Source organism: Denticeps clupeoides, chromosome 2 (assembly GCF_900700375.1).
Source record: "Denticeps clupeoides chromosome 2, fDenClu1.1, whole genome shotgun sequence".
Classification (NCBI taxonomy): domain Eukaryota; kingdom Metazoa; phylum Chordata; class Actinopteri; order Clupeiformes; family Denticipitidae; genus Denticeps; species Denticeps clupeoides.
In genome coordinates, this window is record NC_041708.1 from 16864573 (window position 1) to 16883042 (window position 18470).

General features: G+C 41.0%; 1 protein-coding gene across 1 annotated transcript; it reads left to right on the forward strand.

Annotated features, from left to right (window-relative positions):
• The first annotated feature begins 1870 nt into the window (after positions 1-1870).
• On the forward strand, positions 1871-18292 carry bicd2 (bicaudal D homolog 2 (Drosophila)). The gene is made up of 9 exons (XM_028962402.1): positions 1871-2357; positions 10149-10361; positions 12646-12798; positions 13047-13493; positions 14044-14418; positions 14586-15182; positions 15549-15700; positions 15814-16064; positions 16607-18292. Exons 1-9 carry the CDS (start codon positions 2118-2120, stop codon positions 16612-16614), a joined length of 2436 nt encoding a protein of 811 aa, XP_028818235.1. The 5' UTR covers positions 1871-2117; the 3' UTR covers positions 16615-18292.
• Positions 18293-18470: the final 178 nt, after the last annotated feature.

Sequence of the window (18470 nt, forward strand, 5' to 3'; positions counted from 1 at the left end):
GAGACATCATAGCTAAAAATGACTGTTATTAAAACATAGTTGCAGTCTATTAAAATCTATTGTAACGGGCATTACATTAACACTATGGGATTTAAATATGTGTTTAGATGTTATAATTCACTTAACACATTTACAACAATAACCTCAACTTGGTTAGAGCACAGCCTGCATGTAATGTTCTTTGCAAACAACTATCATTAATATCTTTAAAATAAATCTTGAATAATTAATTTAGTCACAGAAGGCAGATTTAAAAAAAAAATTATTGCATCGTTTGACAGTGCTGGTTTTCTGCTGATAATCGTGGCTGGTCTAACTGGCGTACTACTACAAGGTTTTAGGTTGGTGCTAATAGGTAATCTGTTTATGTGTATAGTCATGGTATACCCTTGTAAAAGACATAAAAGGCAGCTGACCCCGGTTTTATTTATATGGTAAATAATTCCTTCTTTACCTCTGTTTCCATGGTATTGCCTGTGAAAGAAATGGGATGACCAGAGCCATAATTCATCCAAAAATCAACAGAACCTGCAGATGGCGCCTTTGTTTTCAAAATCTTTGCTTTGCTCTTCTTCTTCTGCTTCTTATTTTCATTGGAGATGTTTTCACTTTTCCTAACAAATACAAGCCCAGTCTCAGTCTTTTGAGGTTTTTTTTTTTACAACTTGTGGTATTGTGCATGGCAAATGAATCTGCATTTGTGTATATAATACTAGCAGTTTATTGTCAAATATTTCCCTTCTCTGTAAAAGAGAACAAAAAGCCTGGTGTGAAGTAGGTCTGAAGTTTGTCTATTGTTTTTTTTTTTGCAACCTGAATCCTTCTTAAGGGCATCTTTCAACAGTGTGACAACTGACAATTAGCATATTCCTAATTAAGTATTTCAGCAAAATATCTTGTTTACCACTGTAAAAACAACTATATTTATTAAAGAAAGTCCTCGTTATCCCAGATGTTTATTTTGGAGAGTCAAACAAAAGTAATATATCATATTTATATCATATTTAGGCAGTGGAAACCTCAAATAATTCTCCATGTAGAACCAGCAGCTGATCTCATATTTCAGAAGCTCCTAACTTTCTAATTCTTCATGTAAGTTGGAATTCTTTTCATGATGTGTTTTTGTCTACTCTATTAGCGTTTATACTGAAGAAACATAATGGGAAATTAGATAAACATCAAATGCTTTATGGTCAGTAATTATTAATTCTTACTTGTTGTGATAAGTCGCAGCTTCCCCGCAGTGATGGCCTAGCAGGTTAGGAAACAAGTCAAAACGCCAAGGTGCCACTGCTCACCTAAGGGTGATGGTTAAAAGCAGAGGACACATTTCGTTGTGTGACCGTGTGCTGCGCTGCAGTGTTCACAGTGACAATCACTTCACTTTCAGTTTGTAAGCCCTCTAGGTATTAAAAGTGTCCTTTCCTCTAACTGGGAAAAAGTAATCTGCAAAAGAGCATTTTCTTTTTCCTACAAAACATTCAAGGCGTTGATTTTCCAGAGGGACATCCATCTAATGTATTGTCATAATAATGCTGATAATACATTTTATATATGAATTCCTTACAACGCACATTAAAATAACCAGCAGCGTAGAAATTCGATTTGCATCTATTTACGCCCGCAGTGTGAGGTTAGGGGTTAGAGGTTACGGTTAGGATCAGGTTCAGGGAACTAATCCTTCAACACTTCACCGCCTATGACGACGTCATTGCGGCCACACACGTAGGCGATGGCGTCACCGCGGCTTTGGAGAAGTGCCGCGGCTCTTGGCGCGCTGAATGCTGGGATTTGAAGTGCAGAAGGCCGCAGTGTCCGGGTATCTGTGCGGACAGTGGACGGCGTTTCCCAGCTCCCCCAGTGCTGGTTTCCTGCTCCCCGTCTTCCAGATGGATGATCTCAGCTCTGAGCCCCCCCCCTCCTCGAGCGGAAGGTGACAATAAGGGGGTGTCGGAGGAAGAAAAGGAAACAGCGCAAAGGCTGTAGATGAGGGGCAAATGCGGATTTATTAGCCGGTTGCCCCACATTCGCGTCCCGTATGGCGTGTAGTTTCCTCCGGGAGCGCCTGGCGCCGGAGTCTCAGTAAGGCGCCTCGCCGCCGGCACCCAGCGGCCAAGATGTCCGGGGACGAAGAGGAATTTCCCGAGACGGCGCTGGTCGCCGAGTCCGGGCCGCAGTGGCTGCGGGCGGAGGTCGAGCGCCTGTCTCGGGATCTGAGAGAGACGACCCGGGAGAAGATCCAGGCTGCGGAGTACGGGCTGGTGGTCCTGGAGGAAAAGCAGCAGCTGAAGCAGCGCTACGATGAGCTGGAGAACGACTACGAGTCCGTCCGGCAGGAGCTGGAGCAGCTCAAGGAGGTAAAAGATGATCGAGGAGAAATGGCCTTTACACCCTTACACGCACTTTATACATCATTAACGCAGGCATTAACACGTCCTCTAATTCCGCGATTTGATACATTGAACACCGATATTTCACCCGTGCTACGTAATGGCACCTCACGTCTGTCATTTTCAGCATGCTAAAATCTCGATTAATACAAGATCATTCAAAACAGATACTCTTTGTATTTCTTCCCTGGAATCAGCACTCGATGAAATGAGATTGACATTAACCGACGATTTATAGTGATTAAAAGTGATAAAGTATAGTGATAAAATATTGTATTATATCACGAACACAATCAGTGTTGGGTCAATGAGCAAAATATGTGATGATGCTGATAGGAGATTCTAATCACGAGCAGCAGAAACAACATGGCCCTATTAAGAAATATATATATTTTTTAACATCCCAAACATGAACTTGTCAGATTATGATGATTTGTACTACGATTAAGACTTGTTCTTTCAGTTTCAGCTCACTGATATAACAACACAGGACAATGACAATGTGGATTTGAATTTTAGGACCGTTTTTAATGGGTTGGCGATTTGTGTTCTAATGACAATGCCAATATCCCAGTTATTTGTATGCCACGAGAAAAGACAAGAATTAATGATGCATGAATTTTAGTAACATGTTTTCTTTAAAAGTATTCTAACTGCATCTTAATATTCTGTAACTGAATACATTTATGGTGAGTATTCAGACATCCCTTTGTGGACCAAGAGTGGTTAGTAGTTACTTGAAGATGAATGGTTGAAACTGCATTTGTATGGTGCCAAACCGTCAGGGGTCAGAAATCACTGTGTTTGCTCTTTAGATCTTCTCCCGCCTGGATATTAGGCTTCCAGTAACCTGATTATGGGATTGTTATGACCAGTGTGGGGTTGAGGTGAGATGGGTGTGGTTGAGCCAGGGGTCTGTGACCACAGTGGATGAACTGAACACAGAATTCACTAGAAGAATTGCAGAATGTTCTTTTTCATAGTCATCCTCCTTCTCCTCCACAACCCCATCTTCTCTCTCATTCTATTGTATTTTCACTTCAGTGCTGTAAAAACGTCCTTGGTTAATGTGAAATGCAGACTTGTCTTTCTCTGTTTCAATCTGCTCATCACTTATTGATGCTAAATAAAGAACTAGATCCCCCCGATGGCTGTAAGAGGATCTGTCCTTGTCACCAAAAAAAAAATAAAAAAAATACACAGGCACATTGTCTGTCAGTGTGGAATGCTGGGAAATCTATTTCTCATCAAAGCAGGTCATTTTGCAGAACAGGCTGATGTTGTGGCTTTAAGATCCGGGTGTGGATGGGTGCAGATTTAATAATGCTGGAGAGCTGGAACCTGGCTGAAGTGTGATAAATATGGCTTGAATAACTGTAGTAAAAGCACCATCTTCTGTGCCACCCATGCTTCACAGCTTGTTGATTGTTTCCCAGACATCGGAATGCACTAAACATATCTCAGTAGGACATGGGCTCAGACACAGGATCAGACAAGGTGACCATTTAATCGCATCAGTCTGTTGCATAAGTGGCCACTCACAAGTAGCACTAGTTGTCATTTCCTCACAGGCACAGAACATGGATGCGCTGTTGTTCTGGGTGACATAAGTTCTAAGCATTTACAGGGGCCGCCACACGGAGACAGGAAGTCTCCTGAAGTCATCTGTCAGAACCATCAGTGTATGAAGGCCTTTTTAGAATGTGTGCAGTGCTATGCCTTGTATTTTATTGGAAAATATCTTGTGTGTCATTTTAACAAACCTTTCCCTATAGTGATGCACAAGTACGAACTATTTGATCAGAAACTGTATTTCACAGATACTGACATTATTTATTAGTTCTTAGAACTTTTTTATTTGCAATTTTGATCTGTGCCAAAGTCATTGAACATATTACAACATATCAATCGCTACATGGTGAATTGAACATTGAATTCAAATTTGAATGGGCTGTATTTGTTGTAATGTTATGAAGTAAGTGGATCTTTGCTGTGAGGCTTGTGACCTTTTTGAATCTTGTCTGGCTCCAGCATCCCCGTTGGCGGTGCTTTGTTTGTTTTTTTTGTTTTTTTTTCTGTCCTTTAAAGGTCAGAGCAGGGCAAGACTTAGGATCTAATTCCAGAGCTTAACCTGACTGCTGGTGTCAGTGACAATCTGATCATAATGCAGGGTTGTTGAGACGTGAATATTGTGATTGTGCTTATTGCAGGTGCCCCAGTTTCCCTTCTATAGTCCAAAAGCTTTGCCAAGTTGGTAACATTGAATAGGGCCTGCTGTGGGTGTGGCTGCCCCTGTAATGTTGAGTCGAATCACGCAAAATAATATCAGAAAGTATGGTTGCAACTAATGTCTATTTTGATAGTCAACTAATCATCGACTAAGAACGTGAAATGATTGTCACTGTTAAGCACAGCAAGCACACACAGTGGCACCTTGGCAGTTCGGGATTTGAACCCACAAGCCTTTGGTTACGAGTCCGCTTCCTTACACACTAGGCCACCACTGCCCCATAATAATCAATTAGTCATTGACAAGTCTGATTATAATTATTTAGTGGCTCCTATTTAGCTACCAGCTTTTACATTTAGCATGGTGTTACTTACACTAGTTATTTACAATAGGTCCCCTATTGATTTTTTAAAATTGATCTTAGTGGTCCCCTAATACTGTATCTGTAGTCTCTTTGCCACTTTAACCAGTCCCACAATGAGAACACGTCGTTTTGGGGTGTCTAGCTTAAAATGCAAATGAGGAGAAGAGAGGGGGGGCATGGAGGAGAGAAGCACGTGGGCATTTGTGAAAATGACTTGGGCAGAAACGAACGATTCAAGGAACTCCGATGATTTGAATACAAAAAATATTCGAAGTAAATGCTTTTCCTCAAGGCTTCATTTAATTAGTCACCAAAGTCCATCTATTATCGTATCCTGCTTCGTAGACTACTGCGCAGCACCAGTATCATTGTTTTACACAGACTGTTTTAACTGAAGCACATATCAAAGTTTTAAGATGGCGCGATAGATTTAATTCGCTATGGCAGTGGCTGAAAATTAAGATAACGGTCTGTGTGTCCTCACGTGGGTTGCACTCCTAAAAGCAGGCTTTGCTTATTCTATTTTTATTCTTTTATTCTATTATTATTCTATTTTTATGATTGCTAACTGATTTGTAGCCTGTGTCATAGGGCTGGGATTTTGTCCACGATCAATAAAATGTCAGAAATCAGCATCTTTTGTGTGTGCATCTCCCAGAAGTCTCTCCCAAGTCTCCCAGAAGATATGGATGCTCTCAAATTGCATAAAATATCTTGCAAACCAGAGCATGCAGGCGAGACTAGAGATGCACTTAATCCACTTTTTTGGAGAATGAGTATGAGTACGAATACTTGCATTTCAGTACTCACCGAAACCAAGTACTTAATAAAAACCTGATTTAAATTTACAGGTAACAGCTTCAGTCATATAATTTAACCAAAAAACAAGGGACTAGATTGGAATTAAGAACATTTATTTAAAATTAAGAGCATGTTGTATGCAACATTTTACAGAAAAAATAATTAGAAAATAAATTTAAACAGTGACAGTGCAACTCTCATCTATCCACTGGGAGGTTATGCTAATTAGATAACTGAATTTCACGAGTTGAATTTGTTTGGAATTGAAAACCGTTGGAAACTGAACTGTTTAAGTTCAATTATTAGTAATACTTGAATGTTTTTATATATATATATATATATATTACTATTTTAAACCTTTGTACTCAAACTAAGGACAATAGGTTATCTTTTGTTTGTGTAGTTGCATTTCATAGTTTTTTTGTTGTTCATGTACATCATAAATGTTTCAGATTGATTAAATGGGATTAGTTCTGAAGCCAATAAGCCAAAGGTTTTAAGCTTTGATCTAATGAATTTTTTTAGTTTGAATTAAAACCTTTTTGTGAGGTATAACAGCCAATTGCTTGCACATTTTAAGAGGCCTTTTATGTTGTATAACACACTATTGATAGAGTTGTTAAAAACCTAAAAGTATGATCTTTCCGAGAACTTGAATACAAAAATATTCAATGTTTTCAGCCCTGGAAATGATGTCATCAACACCATTCCACCAACCACAATGTTTGGCGCAATCACAAAGTCATGTTTGCATCGGCTGAATTATGTATCAAAATCAAACTGAAATTCACAGCATGATTGAGATACGTGAGAAAAAGATGAAACTATCTTTGCACGCACTTTCTGGAAACGGAACAGAATGTGTGGTCGAAAAGCATGGAGCAAATCAGAGTGATAATTTGAACTAAAATGAAACAAAAATGCTCAGACCTTTAATTGACTGAAACTTGAGTATGGACATGACTAATAATAACTAAAATGACAGCTTGATGCAAATATTATACTAAAAGTAAAATTAAGACAGAAACAACTGAACTTCTGAGTGTCTGTAGTGTCTGTTGCAGAGATTATTTTTTTTATCTGACGCAAAAGCGGGTACACACAAAAAAGCACACTCCCCAAAAGCTGCAAATACTATCACAGCTCAGCTTCCCAGGTCCAGAGATTCGTGATGTCAGTCGCCAGGATGACCCATATGGATTAGAGCCAATGGCGGGACGGGCAGTAGTCAACATTTTACCGATGCTAGCCACACCTCTGCAGGCTATGCTAATTTTCTGCCTTTGTGTAACAAGCTTATATTTTCCTGTAGCTATGGCCAAACTCAGCCATGATGTTCACACTAGCACATTTCTAAATGACTGCCATCTGCAATGCTGTTTGTGGTGTCAATGTGTCGACACATTACTTTGCATGTATGGCTAACAATATGATCAACTTTGATCACCTGATGCCATGTTTACATCTAGTGGTGTTTACTTTTATGACACTGAATAACATATAAACTTCTGCAACTGAAAGTTAAGAAGCTTTTTTCGAATTTATGCATGATGAGTGTATTGATCACAAGGTTACCTATTTCATAACCATTTCCTCTGTTACCATTTAAGATGCAGTGGGGTAGTATAGCTATCAGTTCTTTGTATGGAAATTCATTTTCAGGGGCAATATTCAGACAGTGACGTGGTTAGCGCCTTGCTGGTTATTGAACATTTTAGTTTTAATTTCCTCCATGTTCTCAGGAATATTCAAAAGCATGTAGGTGAATTAAGAGTAAAATGCAAGGAACATATTTAGTATTTTTGTAGCAGGTTAAGTATGTTTGAGTCTAGTTTTTCATTACTGCTTTGTTGTCAGATAAATTGTTGGCACTATTATAATCATCAAAAATTGCTTCATGAGATGCTCATTAACATGAGTGTATGAACAAGGTTTATGTTCAGGAATCAATCCCTGTTGTCTATCTTATGTGCTGGAGAGAAGCCAAGAGCATGGAATGCTACCATCACACAGGGCTGATGGCATCCCGCCATACCGACAGGGCTGCAAAAATCTATATAGGATTTTTTCCCCTATCATCCCTGCATCACAACAAAAGTTCATTGCTTTGGAGAAACTCAAGTGTTCAATTTTTTGTTTATTACATAACCTTGTGTGTTATTTCAAAGTCCAGTGTCTTCAGTTTTATGGGTTTTGCATTGTTTTAGAACAAATGAATCCAGGTTTATCCAAACTTTTATCTGACAGTGTATAGTCATTTCCTAAAGTTTAGAGAATGACACATCCTGGTTTTCACAAAGTTTGCTGCTTCAGTGTTTTTAGATCTCTTTGTCTGTTCCTGTGGTGTATTGAAGTATAATTTCAAACATTTTATAACTTTCACTGGCTTTTATTGACAATAACATCAAGTTTATGCAAAAAAACAATATTTGCAGTGTTGGCCCTTTTTCCCAAGACCTCTGCAATTTACACTGACAAGCTGTCAATCAACTTCTGGGCCAAATCCTGAATGATGGCAACCCATTCCTTCATAATCAGTGCTTGGAGTTTGTGGGGTTTTGTCTGTTCACCTGCCACTTTGTTTGGCCTTACGGCACTGAAAAGGCATTGTTCTTCATCAAACTTTTCTTGGATGGTTGGGAGAAGTTGCTGTTGGAGGATGTTTTTATACCATTCTTTATTCATGGCTGTGAGTGAGCCCACTCCATTGGATAAGCTGCACACATGAATGGTCTCAGGATAATTGGTACTTGTTGGTACGAGACAGGACTGATGGTAGCACTCACCTTTTATTCTCCGGACAATCTTTTTCCAGATGCCCCAAACAATTCTTCATAAGAGAAAGTGACTTTACCCCATACCTCAGCAGTCCAATCCCTGTATATCCAGAATATCAGTCTGTCATTTGAGAGAAGTGGCTTCTTTGCTGACCTTCTTGGCACCAGGCCACCCTCCAAATTCTTCACCTCACTGTGCATGCTCACTGCCTGCTGCCAGTCCTGAGCAAGCTCTGCAATGGTGGCCCCCCGACTCTGCAGCTGAATCATCTTTAGGAGATGGTCCTGGCACTTGCTGGACTTTCTTGGGCATCCTGAAGCCTTCTTCACAACACTTGAAGCTCTCTCCTTTTGATGATCTGATAAATGGTTGATTTAGGTGCAATCTTAGTATCAGCAATATTCTTGCCTGTGAAACCCATTTTATTCAACACAATGATGACTGCGCATGTTTCCTTGAAGGTAACCATGGTAAACAGAAGAAGAACAATGACTGCAAGAATCACCCTCCTTTTAAAGCATCCAGTCCGATATTCTAACTCAATCAGCATGACAGAATGATCTCCAGCCTTGTGCTTGTCAACACTCACTTGTGTTAAAGAGAGGATCACTGAAAAGATCTCAGCAGGTCCTTTTCTGGCAGGGCTGATATGCAGTGGAATTTTTTTTTTTTTTTTAGATTAAATTCATTTTCATGACAATGAGGTATTTTACAATTGATCTGATCACTCTTCATAACATTCTGGAGTATATGCAAATTGCCATAATTAAAATGGAAGCAGCAAACTTAGTGAAAAACAGTATTTATATCTCAAAACGTTGGGCCAGGACTGTATGACTGGTGTGTGTGTGTGTGTGTGTGTGCGCGCGTGCGCGTGCGCGCGCCCCACCCTGGATGAGTCCCACCACGTTTCTGAAATTAGAAAGCTCCACACAAATATCATAATATCTTTTTCAGGACTGCATCCCTCTCCTTAGCTCACCTCCAACCAAGCCCTCCAGGATATCTCCCATCCAAGTAATGGCCAGACCCATATTTCATGATTAGTACTATCGTGGTACACTAGACGTATGGTGAAGGGGTTTATGTGCAGTTACTTACCAAGCCTGTTAATGTATCAGTTAAGACAACCTTATTTTAATTACAAATTTATTCCTATGTAGAGCAAACTCTATTGTGTGAGTAAATAAAGCCTGCCATGCTAATTTTGTGATTGGTATAGTTAATTACACAAACCAGGTGATTTTCCAAGACATTTGCTTATGAATGCTCTCCATGTTCACAGTTTACAGTACTAGATTGCGTGGATCAGGAACATTTACATTATGACATTGAACATTCTCACTTATCCAGAGCGATTTACAATCGGTGGATATGGGGACAGTCCCCCTGGAGACACTCAGGGTTAAGTGTCTTGCTCAGGAACACAATAGCAGAAAGTGGGGTTTTGAATTTGAATTTTGTGGTCTTCTTGTTCTGGTGTGTTACCCAGTAAACTACCCCTTCACTTTCTTCCACATCCATCATCCATCTGCAGCTTGTAGTTTGCATTGTTCTGACTTGTCCTGTTCTTTTCCCTTCCCAGGCTTTTGGACAGGCCTACTCCGCCCACAAGAAGGTAGCAGAAGATGGTGAGAGCCGGGAGGAGTCACTAATCCTTGAGTCTGCCTCCAAGGAGGCCTACTATGAGCAGAGGGTGCAGGAGCTCCAGAACGAGCTGAGGCAGGTGAAGAATGAGCTCTCTGGCACCCAGTCAGAGAACGAGCGCCTGATTACTGTGGCACTGGACCTCAGGGAGGTGAGTATGGAACATTCCAGAAAAGCATGTGGTCCTCATGTCCATTTTATTTCAATACACTAATCCAGAATTATTGCTTGCCGTTTTTTAGGAAAACCCCTTTTCATTAAATATTGCATATTAATATGTGCATAGTTCAATTTCGAGAGAGAGCTGCTCTTGTTCCTTTGACCAATGTGACATTTTACAGCCTTCACAGTGACAGGAACATGGTGTTTTGTTAACATTATTTTGTATGAGTATGTTTAGTTCTTGCTCAAGATAATTATTTTATGGTAAAACGTTTTGTTGTTCATTTTCAGAAAATGCAGGCACCAATATTAAAAGCAGAGCTGGCACACACATCATATAACAGCAATTAGAGTTTTGTAAAAATGAATAAATACATTTATTGTGGAAGTACTTTAAATACAAATATTTTCTTTTATGGCCTTTTTAGTTTAACTTGTGAAGATTGGGAAATTGTCTTTAATTGTTTTTCCTTCCATTGTGCTTACATAGTGTATCAGCACTCCATATGTCTTTTATACACAGAATAATAAAATGGTGACTCAAATATGGACTGATATTGATTTTAGTCATGCTGAGATTTAACCTCTAACTACAAAATAGACTGCTAACCTAAACTCACCCATCTCGCTCGTCAGATTCATCCTTGTACCAATGTATTATCATAGGTAATCTCTAGTAATCTGTATAATATATTGAAATAATAATTGATCAGCTATAATGCCACTGACAGTGAATATCTTGCAAGTCGCGCTGGTCCCGTGCTGTGGGTTGGAAGTAATAAGTAGCAAGTCATTTTTGCCCTTAAGGTTGATGTGTTGGAAGCAGATTAAATTAGTAAATGCAGTAGTTTGCTAAGTACTAGACCACTGAGTTGTAGCTTCTCCAGTTTCTCCAAGCTGATTTTACTGGTTTGTAGTGGTCAGGACTAGTGTTGTCACGGTAACAAAATTTCAGTATTTGGTACCAATACCAGTGAAAATCTTCGGTTCTCTGTACCAATTTTGATACTAAAGCAAAACACATAATCACAAATTGAACAAGCTATTTTTATTCATAACAAACAATAAGTAAACAAACATGACTGGATAACACACTCTTCTTTTTTTTAATTAAACAAAATATGCCATGACTGAACAATACTTTACTAATACTAATAGTATTATAATCAAAACAAATCCATGGCATTTTAAACATTTCTGTAAATAACTAAATTAATTACAAGCATTGAAAACATGTTTACAAACAAATTCTAAACAATTTCACTAACTCAATGCATAAATTTTCACCCAAAACTTCACTTGCCTGCAGTGTTCCTTAAATGAGTATTTTTTTGGCAATTTCCAGAAACACTAACATACCAACGTGTTCCTGAGTTAGTCTTGAGCATCTCAGGTTTACAATGTACCCTGCAGTACTGAAAAATCGTTTTGCAGCAATGCACAGATACTTCTTGGCAAACTCTGATAGTTCAGGTAGTGTACCCATATTTCTTTTCCACAAGAAAGTGGTATGTAAAAATAGTATTATGTCCTGTTATGTCAGACTAAAGAAAGTTTATTCTTATATTAGCATTAGCCGCATTTGTGCTAACTAAGCAAACGGCAATGTTTACTTCAAGAGCCACCTCATCAGCAGTACCGCGGGTCACCATGTCTCTTGCTGAAGGCCTGGACAGTGATACAATAATGAGGGTCTGCAGGCAACAGTGAAGCAAAGTGGAGGTTCCTTGCAAGATTGGGACTGCTGGAGATTTGGTCTAGAAATATAGCCAGATATTTATCCACCATGCAGTACATTCGGTAGGTGTATAATTGGCCACAAATTCATACTGCAGCACCTGGACAACCGCGTACAGTCATGTCATTAAGAACTCTATTCAGCGTAGCAGAACAATGAATCCTGGAAGTGATTTATATTGCCTCCCAGAGCTGTGATTTGACTGGGATTACAAAAAGAGACGTAAGAATTTGAGGAAGCCTACCGGCAAAGCACATCTTGGAGAACTAACTAACCTACCAGCAAAGTTCCTTCAAAAACTGTACAAGTGTACCTAGAAGAACTTCCTCTGTTTTGAAGCCAAAGGGTCATCACACCAAATATTGATTTGGTTTAGATTTCTATTAATTTATTCATTTTGTAAATTGTTATTGAAAGCATTCATAGTTTATAGTATTTTTCCAACACTTACCAAAAATGTTTCCACTGTACTGTATATATTCTAAGGACATGCATGTTTGATGCTCTGTACAACCACATTTCTCTCCTTGTGTAGAGTAATGAGATGGTGGAACTGCAGCGGACTCGACTGCGGGATGATGTGAGGGAGTTCAAGATCAGGGAGGGGAGGCTCCTGCAGGACTACAGTGAGCTGGAGGAGGAGAACATCACTCTGCAGAAACAAGTGTCTGTGCTCAGACAGGGCCAGGTGAGACTTGCAGGAGGCTTGACAGTGAACTTAAAATGGTATGAATGGAACCCAGCCACTGGGGGACGCATGTGACCGTGTATTTCTTGGTGCCGGTCCCAAGCCCACGTAAATGGGGAGGGTTGTTGTCAGTAAGGGCATGATAATGTGGACAACCAGACCGGCTGATACGGTAAGAGCAGCGCATGGAAATAGGAGGAGAATGATATGAATGGCGGAAAATTAACTTTTTTTGTGTCTCTCTCCAGGTGGAGTTTGAGGGTCTGAAGCATGAGATCCGACGATTGGAGGAGGAAGCACAGTACCTGAACAGTCAGCTGGAGGAAGCACTCCGACTCCGTGAGATCTGTGAGCGTCAACTGGCTGAGGCCCTGGAGACGGTCAAAACTGAGCGTGAGCAGAAAGCGGCGCTACGCAAGGAGCTGACTCACCACATGACCCTTGGCGACTCACTCCTTGCCGTTTCCCTGGATGGCATCAAGCTTCCCAATGATGAGTCCATCAGCGATGATGTCATTCGCAGCTTTGAGAATGGCCTTGCAAAGATGGCTGATGGTGGTGGTGATGATGATGATAACAGGTCATCCACACTCAGAAAAGGAGAAAAGTTCCGTCCAGCACCCAGTCTGGTTGATGATCTGCTGAGCGAACTCAACATCTCAGAGATCCAGAAACTCAAGCAACAGCTGATTCAGGTAGGAACCTTAGCACTATACTCAACACCTTAGCAGTATACTCAAATATACTGTTAACTTGGTTTTGTTTTTATCACCTTGATATGATTCACTAAATTCATATTAAATATATCTATTTTTTTGTTAAAATGAACTATCATTGTTTAGTATATTTTATTGTGCAGCCTGTCCCACTTAAAAATATGAGAGAGGTCTGGTTATTTTCATCATTGGTACACTTCTACTGCAAGAGACAAATTTTTTTTTATTTATTTGTATAATGGTGTATGAAAATTACAGACTTTTTAAGTGGGACAATTTGCACAATTCGTGGCTGCCAAATACTTTTTTACCCCTGTAAATGACGAAAAGAAATGTTCAAAGCATTTTTATTTAATTTTCTAGTTTTTCTTATTATTTTTTGTCAATATCTTTGTTATTTCTGCAATTTTACAATGCACAAGGCGCCTCACATTAGAACAGTGCTAGTGAGCAAGTTGGAGGCGACAGTGGCCAGATCAGAAAGAAGTAACCCAATAACCCCAGCGATCATTGATCATTGCTTCTCCAGGTGGAACGTGAGAAGGTGGCGCTACTTTCTACCCTTCAGGAATCTCAGAAGCAGCTGGAGCATGCACGAGGAGCACTGGCTGAACAACAGGAGGCCATGGGCCGACTCAGCGATGATCTGGGAGCCATGCGCAGACTGCATGCTGGGAAGGAGCGGCAGTCGGCATTGGACAGCGAGCGTGAGCGCGATAGCCGTGAGGAAAACGACGGCGACTACTACGAACTGGACATCCATGGGCCTGAGATCCTGCGCTGCAAGTACGAGCTGGTGGTGGCTGAGGCTGGCGAGCTGCGTGTGGAGCTAAAGAACCTGAAGGAGGAGCAGCAGGGTCAGAGCACGCAGTACCAGGAGGAGCGGGGTCGCCTCGACAGCCAAGTACGTAATGCCCTTTTCACTGTCTGATTAACTGTAGACCATTTAAACAGGTCCCTATCCAGGACAATCATCTGAATTCACACTAAAACCAGAAAGCATACAATAGTCGATTGTGAATGCTGTATCATGCTAAAGTTTAGGCATGCTGTGTGATTTTACCCTGGAAGGTGCGTGATTTGAGCACCCAGCTTGCCAACCTGGAGAGTACCAGCCGCTCGGACCGGGACAAGTTGGCACGACTGGAGAAGGAGCTGCGAGAGGCAAGTGTGGCAGCAGGCGAGTCACAGGGCAGCCTCAGTGTGGCCCAGGATGAGCTGGTGGCCTTCAGTGAGGAGCTGGCCAACCTTTATCACCATGTCTGCATGTGCAACAACGAGACACCCAACCGGGTCATGTTGGACTTCTACAAGGAGGGCAAGAGCACCACCCCCATGACCAACGGTCAAGAGCCCAGCAAAGCCCCTGAGGCTGGAGCAAGAACCAGCTCACCCATGCCACCTGCTAGCACAGAGGAAAACCGCAAGGAGCCCATGGACATTTATAACCTAGTGGCCATCATCCGAGACCAGATAAGGCACCTGCAGAAGGCAGTGGACCGGACCACTGAGCTGTCCCGCCAGAGAGTGGCCTCGCTTGAGCTGTCTGCTGTTGCTGATAAAGACCAGACAGCCTGCATGGAGGAGATCCTGAAACTGAAATCCCTCCTGAGCACCAAGAGAGAGCAGATTGCCACCCTAAGAACCGTCCTGAAGGCCAACAAGCAGGTGAGACTGCATTTTGGTTATTACAGTGTCACAAAAAAGGCATCAAATTGTTCAGATTTACAGAGCAGTAAAAGGTTGATAGCAGTTTTTAATGCCATCTGAAACATACATGCCTGCAGTAGTACACTGGTTCCCATGGTGATGTGTATGCCCACTGTAATGGCCGCTATGTTACATTTACGACATTAAGCAGATGCCCTTATCCAGAGCGACTTATAATCAGTAGTGACTGGGACAGTCCCCCTGGAGTAACTCAGGATTAAGGGGTCTTGTTCAGGGACACAATGGTTAGAATTGGGGTCTTATGGTTTATAGGCGAGTGTGGTACCCACTAGGCTACTATGTGACTGAAATTCTTCTCCACAGACAGCAGAGGTGGCCCTGGCCAACCTGAAGAGTAAATATGAGAACGAGAAGGCTATGGTGACTGAGACCATGATGAAGCTTCGCAATGAGCTTAAGGCCCTGAAAGAGGACGCTGCCACCTTCTCCTCCCTCCGTGCTATGTTTGCTACCCGGTATGTAATGAGGCTTATCTAATGACACTTAACATGTACCGTTTGTACCAGATTCAAATATAACAACCGTGTCTTTTTCATTCATCTCTCTTCCTGCATGTCTGCTCTCTCAGCTGTGATGAGTATGTGACACAGTTGGACGACATGCAGAGGCAGCTTGCTGCTGCTGAAGATGAAAAGAAGACGCTGAACTCCCTGCTCCGCATGGCCATCCAGCAGAAGCTGGCTCTGACCCAGCGCCTGGAGGACCTGGAGTTTGACCATGAACAGGCACGGCGTGGGGGGGGGCACAATGGCATCCAGCCAGGCCAAAGGCCACTCCTCCGCTCGGAGAAAAGCCCCTTCCTCTTCTGCCAGCCCACATGTAAGTCCCCAGCTTGGCCACCGAGTGCGTCCGCAACCCAGGGTGGGAAGCCCTGTGCTCTTCTGCAGTGAGAAGTACAAGATCGTTGGTGACCTCTGATCATTTCATCCATGTCTCTGTTGCTGTTACCCATTTCACTTTCCCCTGTTAAATGTCTGCCATGCTGAGCAGGGCTGATGTGTTTGCTAACCACTAACATGGATTCGTCTGCATGGACGTCTGCTGGTAAACCTTATTAACCGATGCTGGCGCTTCATGTTCCCCGCCATATGCAAACCTGAGGACTGTTTTAACATTAACAGTCTTGTCTCATCGTCTGTTACACTGTCTTGTCCATGTGCTCCTCACTTGTAATTGTCATATGTCACTAGGAAAAGCAGCTTGCATTCTGAGTAACACATCTTGGTGAGTCCATGCACTGATCCATCTAACCAACTTCCATACACACCTGCGAGCACATGTTTTCATGTAAATATATTCTTCATTGATGTACATGACTTTAATTTGGGGTTTCTGTCCATCTTGTCTTTTGTATTTTGCAGTAATGTAGTAAAGTGGATATTGTGGTGGATTCCTGCTGATGACCCAGTGAGACCCTTGCACACATCACAAATCACTCATATTCAGGACTGTATGTGTAGGTGTGCTGCAATTTAGACCTGTGGTGGTGGTGACTGAGCTGAGAAGTGGAAGTTGTCAGGTACATTCAGCAGTGAAGTTCATGTTATTCCATTTTTCCCTCACTGTGTGACATTTACCTTAATTTTATTTACAATGCCCTATCAAACTCTCAGTGGCTGCAATGATATCGTTTTCCATGTCATGTATTTAACAGGTAGGTAAATTGCTGATTTACACATGGCTGTAATGCTCAGTGTGCAATTCATTGTGGTCAAGATGTCCTGCGGTGCATCCTGTTTCATTTACCTGGGTCATGGCTGGACAGGAACATTCCTGACCTGGCTTAAGCAATCCATCTATAAGAGAAATCTTTTCCAGGCGGAAGAGTTTATCATCGATGGTTATAATGGACTTATTATATCAGTACAAATGTTTTATCTAAATATCTGTATGCATTAAATAACACTTTTTGCATGCTTAGCAGCCATAAACAGGATCCAGGGACAAAACTACACAAATTATTTCTGTATTTATTGTTTGTTTACACTTGACATGTATTTTTCATTTAACAGTGTACGTACATGATTGATTTCTGTTCATGTTATGGTTCTGGTTCTGTTATGGATACAGGATTTCTAATAAGATCACCCATAAGATTTCAAAAGCAATCATTTGTATGATTTTTGCTACTCACCTTCAGTGCCTTTTTGTTTCTTCAGATTTTCGTTCTTCCTACCTTTTTTTAAAAGAGTGTTATGGTGACCGCATTATCAAACTCTGCTGTCCTGCTAGCATGCAGTTTTAAGACAAACTGCTATTTATCTAATTGTCATTAGAGAGACAAAACTGACACAAAGTTTGACAAAGGCAGTGAATTGCTGAGTGTTTTCAATTGAGTGCAGGAGTGAAGACTCTAGAGCATTAATATTCAGAGCTACATGTTCATTCATTAAGTGGCATCAGTAACAGTGTAGCTGAGAGAATTCTTTATGTTTCTATAAATGTTTGTATAAATAATAATTTTATTGGTTCTTTTAAACAAGCCTGAACAAGTGCCATTTCATACCAGTCCTGCTGGCAATGAAATGCTTCAGAATACAGAACGGAGGGGTTTTATACAAAAGAAATGAAAGTGCAATTTAACTGTATCTGAGCTCTAATATGGTGTTTTTCATTTGCTTGAATCATAGCTGTAGTCATTATTAGGGACTAGCTGTGCAGATTTTTATACCATCAGGTTTTGTCACAGTTTTATACCTTTATATGCAATAACACCACCCTGTTCGGTTAGTTATTTATAAAATGTTATAATGGTGCAGTATTATTATGTGCATTATTATTAGTTACAGAAATAATGCAAGTTGCATCAATCATTCTTGAGGCAACATATTAGCAAATATATTAGCAGACAGCAGTGTTTTTTTTTTTTCTTTTTTTTTTTTTTTACTGCCTGACTCTAATTTGGCACCCTGTAATGAACTTACATCATGTGCTGTCACTTGCTAGCATTTACCTAGAGAACGACGGTGTCGGTAGGACATGTGATACCCGTGGTTTTGTGTGTAAAGGTGCTTATTATTGTGGCCAAATAAACACGATGAAAGGTCTGCGTCTGTCATGTCTACCATCAGCAGCCTGTTGAGAAACACCTTAACTGTAGGTATTTGTGTGTGTGTGTGTGTGTGTGTGTGTATTGAGTTATTTTCGGCCCCTGTTCTAGCAGTCCGAGACCACAGGGTAACCTCCGGGGTTGGGTAAGTTTTCTTCAGTACCTAAATAATATCT

Coding starts and splice junctions, on each gene's coding strand:
- bicd2 (XM_028962402.1), top strand. CDS start 2,118: ATGTCCGGGGACGAAGAGGAATTTCCCGAGACGGCGCTGGTCGCCGAG. Junction 13,494..14,043: donor TCAAGCAACAGCTGATTCAG/GTAGGAACCTTA, acceptor TTGCTTCTCCAG/GTGGAACGTGAGAAGGTGGC. Junction 14,419..14,585: donor GGGGTCGCCTCGACAGCCAA/GTACGTAATGCC, acceptor TTACCCTGGAAG/GTGCGTGATTTGAGCACCCA.